Raw genomic sequence first — 5,343 nt, forward strand, 5'->3', positions numbered from 1 at the left:
CTATGAAGTACATTCTCAATTCTTTCATAAATGTTAGGAAGATAGTAAACTTTATGAGTAGTTGAATACTTGAAAACAGCTTTATTCATTTCTCATGGCTGATTTATGGTTTAATATAATTTGCTAAAATATTGAAGGCAAGCTGCAATATCTGCTGGAATTCATTTTTACTCATACAAAAACCATATGCTAGTGTTATTACTGTTCCTTTTAAATCAACCTTTTTCTACTTAAGAACTTTTTTTATACTTAGTTTGCTTTAATTTTACAGTAAGGCATAAATGTGTATTTTTCTCATGAATCCTTCATAGCACTATTGAGACATTTTAATAAGAAAAACGTGTCTTTTTCAAGTCAGATATATTTTGCTGATTCTTTTATAATTTATTCTTTTACAAGGCACAATATCACACCCCTATATTCTCAGAATTTGGAAGGCAAAGTCAGAAGATTACTTCAGTCCAAAGTTTGAGACCAGCTTGGGTAAAATATTGAGACATATATCTCAAAGAAAAATTGAATTTTCTCCTTTCTATTTTATTATTTTTCCGTGACATGCCTATTAGATGTTAGACCACTTAACTCCATTCTAGGTGTTTCATTTACTTATTCTGTAGTCTATGTCTTTGAATACATTGTTTATTTTCTGGAAATTAATCTTTTTAAAATTTTTATTGGTGCATTGTATTCATACATTTATATGTTTTGCTGGTATTGGAAGTGGAACACCTGGGATTTTCTATCTCTGGGCTATACTCCCAGACCTATTTTATAATTTATTTGGAAACAGGTTCTCATTAAGTTGCCAAGAGCCTCGCTAAATAGCTGAGGCTGGCTTTGAACATGTGTGATACTCTTGTCTCAGCTTCCCAAGCGCTGGGATTACAAGCGTGAGCCACCATGCCCAGTGTATTCATATATCTTAATGGGATAGAAGATGGTGGAGACATACATGCTCACATCACTCATTTAGCCCTTACCCAATTCCTGCCCCATTCCTTCTCCCTTCCTCTTATCCATGCTTGGCTTAGTGACTAACTTTAATTTGTTTAAATATGTCATGTGCTTTACAGACTTTCCATTTTCCCCTTCCTATTCCCTCAGTTAGGTTGCCTTATTTGCTAATCTATAGAATCTCCTTCTTCATCTAGAGTTCCTCCTATTATTCATTTCTTCCTAGCTTTTTCATATTAGGGAAAGCATCTAATTTCTTATTTTGTGTGACTGACAAAAATATCTTGATTGCATCTTGCATATTTTCTTTTTCTATTTGGAATTATACAGTTAAATTTCCAAGTACTCAAGGTTACTCATTCTTTTTATAGCACCGTAGTTATGTTTCAATATCTTCAAACTATTATGATATTTTTTATAGAATTCTTTTTAAAAGTTCATGTTTTTATACTTTTAGAGATAAAAATATTGACTTTATTTGACTTTATTATTTTGAAATATCTAGTATTTCTTTGTTGTTCATTTTTGTTCATAATGAGAGAATATTTTTGTACATGATTGGGATGTGCTTCCTGTATATTTCTATTTTTTTTTTTTTTTGGTGGTACTGGGGTTCCTGGAAGCCCTTCTACCTCTGGGCTACACTCCTAGACCTATTTTCTGTATTTTTGAAACAGGGTCTCTTAAGCCAACGCGGCTGGCCTTAATCCTCCTGCCTCTGCCTCCCAAGCGCAGAGATTACAAGAGTGCGCCACCATGCCCGGCCTATTTTTTTTTTTTACCAAGTTTCTATAGTGGAAAATCAGTCTCTGATCATATCAGCAAATTTTATGAACTGAAAGGTTTCAGTGTATGTGTGTGTGTGTGTGTGTGTGTGTGTGTGTGTGTGTGTGTGTTTCTGGCCTGCAGAATATACAAATTTAAACACTAATTCTAAAAAGAAAAAGATTGCTTTTTTTCTGGATTCTCACTACTCACATTAGGAGCCATAACTTTCCACATATGGAAATTATTTATCTTGAGGATTTATACACATTGCACAAAGAAAATTGCTGCATAGACTAATTCACACTGATTGTATGTGGATAAAACTTCAACCACTTACCATTATTTATGGCCCCTAGGTACTCCTAATCTTCACAATACTAAATACAAAATACAATTTTTATAATCTCTGTGGTATTGCCTTCAAGGAATAAATGTTCCATTCTCTGTTTCTACCCTATTCTTTGTCAGTTTTTAATCGGAACACTCATCCTGATTTATTTAAAAAAAAACCCTAAATTATATAATTATATTTTTAGCTTTAAGATCTGTCAAATGTTATATTTGTATCTAAAATAGGAATATAGATTATGTATTTTATTATATATAGTCTATCTATATTAATATCTTTTTTAAAATTTAAATGGCCTTTCATATCAAAGGAGGAAAACATTTAATCATTCTTCTGAAAGCCAACATAATTTTATGTAGCCATGTGTGAAGATAGATATGTCAAATTGAATAGCAGAAAAATTAACTGAGAGAATGGGGAACTACATGCAATATTTAAATTAAATGGTTGTATTGATTTTCATAATACTTTAAGTGGAAGTGTTAAGATTTAAAACTTATGGAGTCAGTACTGCACATTATAGATTCTATAGATCATTGATTTAACTATTACAAAATATATCAAGTAAAAAATGGACCAGTGATATGGAGAGATCATTCATAGAACTAAAATTTGCATAACTATTTTAAAAATAACTATATTAAATGTGTTTATTTTCTTCAGGAATGAAATGATTGAAAATTAAGCAGAAATGGCACATCATTTTACTTAACAAATTATTATCATTTAATGAGTAGTAGTAATATTAGTGAAAATGCAAATAATGTTTATAAAAATAAAAACATAATTTTTCAGAAAGTAAGTTTAAGAAACTAACAGATTTAGCTACATGTATCCTTGATTAACTGATTATTTCTTAGGAATCTTTCTTGCATTTTTAAAAATAGAAAAATATTTTGTCTACTTGAAATTTTTTATTGGTGCATTGTATTTATACATCATAATGGGATAAAAAACTTGTGTAAACATACATGCGCACATTGCCCATTTAGTTCCCATATGAATCCGCACCTTATTCCCTCCTCATCTCTCTATCCCATGCTTGCCTTATTGGATGATTTTGATGTGTTTAAGTACAACAAATGCTTTAGAGAGTTTCTTCTTCCCGCCTCTCATTCCCTCAGTTAGATTGCCTTATTTGCTCCTCTATAGGACCTTCTTTTTTATTAGAGTTCTTCCTATGACCCATTTCTCCTTAGCTTTTCATATTAGGGAAAACATCTGATTTCTAAATTTTTTTTTCAAAGGCTAATATTTTAATGATAATTTTACATGGAAACCTAGTACCATCTCACAAAGCCCGTTAAGAAACCCATCTCCAACACAGACCTCCTCTCCTAGGAGAGGTCATTATCATTTGACTGGGATCCTTCTGTGACTTGACTTGCAAGTTCAGGTTTAGCCCCTCCCTCATTCACCACCTGCTCCTCTGACCCCGGTTTTGTCTGCCCCTGCTCCTCACTATTGTCTGGTACCACCTGCTGGTTATTTTCTCCTTCTGCTGGATCATTTTGATTTGCTTTGACCTCAGGTTCCAATTTCACCTCCTTGCCATTTCCCAGCTTTGGGTGAAGCTGTGATGGGTCTTTCGCACTCTTCACCACCTCTTGGAGATTGTATTTTCTGAACAACATATAATCTTTCACAACACTCAGACAACAGACAGCTTTGATGATTTCCACTACTACTGTGTACTGTGGATTGGTGAGATCCACTTTATTTTCTGAATTGAGGCCGCCCACTATACCTGCCAACTCTTTGATAACTTCCTCTCTATTCACGTGACTATTATTTCGAGATTTGTATACAATCTGAAATGTCCCTTTGTTTGGAGCTTTAAACCAGGGTTCCAAAAACGTTTCTGCATATTTTTTCATATCTTCTAAGAAAGCTTTGCAAGTGCCTGAGATAGGTAGCATGCGTAGAATTACCCGAGTCTTCTTCTTCTTGGTGTTGTACATATCCTGGAGAATGTGATGCACCAATTTTTCAGGTTCTATCCCAAGTGTTCTGATGAAGACCACATTATTCGCTCCACTCTCTACTGACTGGAATCTTCTTAGCCTCATTTCTGTGGAAGCTTTAATGTCACCAACTTCTTTCTTCAAGGCAGCTTCCACATCATCATCTTCCCCCTCACTTCCAGAGGGCTGCTGATCTTTGTCTGTAAACTTTTCAGGCCCGTACAGGTCGTCGCCGTACTCGTTGAGCAGGCTGTAGGCCTCCTCCACGCACTTGCGCTCGTTCATGTTGCAGGTGATGAGGATGCCCTGCAGCCCGGGCTCCAGCTGCCGCGGCCCGCCCGCGTCGCCGCGCCGAGCCCGCTTGGCCTGCACGTACTGAGCCTTGCCTTTGCGCTTCCCGCCGCCGGGCTGAGGGAGCTGCTGGACGGGGGCCGCCATGGCGCGCGCGAGCTCCGGCAACCGCTCTAATTTTTTGTGAATGACTAATCTCAATTAGAATAGTGTCCTTCAGTTCCATCCATTTCCCTGTAAATGATGTAATTATTTTTTTCTTTATGGCTGAGTAAAATTCTATTGTGTATATACCCCATAGTTTGTAATCCATTCATCTCTTGATGGACATCTTGGCTGGTTCCATAGTTTGGCAATGGTGAATTGTGCAGCTATGGACATAGTTATGCATGCATTAGTTTGGTGGTTTGGCTTCCTTTCTTTTTGGTAGATACACAGAAGTGGTATTGCTGGATCAAATGGTAAATTTGTTCCCATTCTTCTGAGGATCCTCCATACTGTTTTCCAAAGTGGTTGCAATAATTCACAATTCTGCCAACAGTGTTTTAAAGTTCTCACTTCTCCACATTATTACCAGCATTTATTTTTGTTAGTGTTTTGAATGATTGCCATTCTAGTTGGAGTTAGGTGAAATCTCAGGGTTGTTTTAATTTTAATCTCTCCGATTGCCAATGATGTTGAGCATTTTTTCATGCATTTATTGGCCATTTTAATTTCTTCTTTCATGAAGTGTCTTTTTAGTTCATTGGCCAATTTTTTGATTGGATTATTTGTTTTTTATTTTTTTTTAGTGTTGATTTTCTTGTGTTTTTGTTTCTGAGACTACTTTGGCTATTCTGGGGTTTTGTTGTTCCCAATGAATTTAAGGACTTATTTTTCTATGTCAGCAAGAAATTATCTTGGTAATTTAATGGGCATTGTGTTGAATTTCTAGATCACTTTTGGAAGTATGACCATTTTGATGATATTTATTTTGCCTATCCATGAACATGGAAAAGGTTTTCATCTTCTAAGATC

General features: G+C 35.3%; 1 protein-coding gene across 1 annotated transcript; it reads right to left on the reverse strand.

The window, feature by feature from the left end:
- Positions 1 to 3,408: 3,408 nt before the first annotated feature.
- Positions 3,409 to 4,473, reverse strand: LOC308279470 (THUMP domain-containing protein 1; the record flags this gene model as incomplete). Its single annotated transcript, XM_080719584.1, has 1 exon — positions 3,409 to 4,473. One exon carries the CDS (start codon positions 4,471 to 4,473, stop codon positions 3,409 to 3,411), a length of 1,065 nt encoding a protein of 354 aa, XP_080575710.1.
- Between the last annotated feature and the right edge of the window lie 870 nt (positions 4,474 to 5,343).

This window comes from Muscardinus avellanarius (genome assembly GCF_963383645.1).
Source record: "Muscardinus avellanarius genome assembly, chromosome: X".
Classification (NCBI taxonomy): Eukaryota; Metazoa; Chordata; class Mammalia; order Rodentia; family Gliridae; genus Muscardinus; species Muscardinus avellanarius.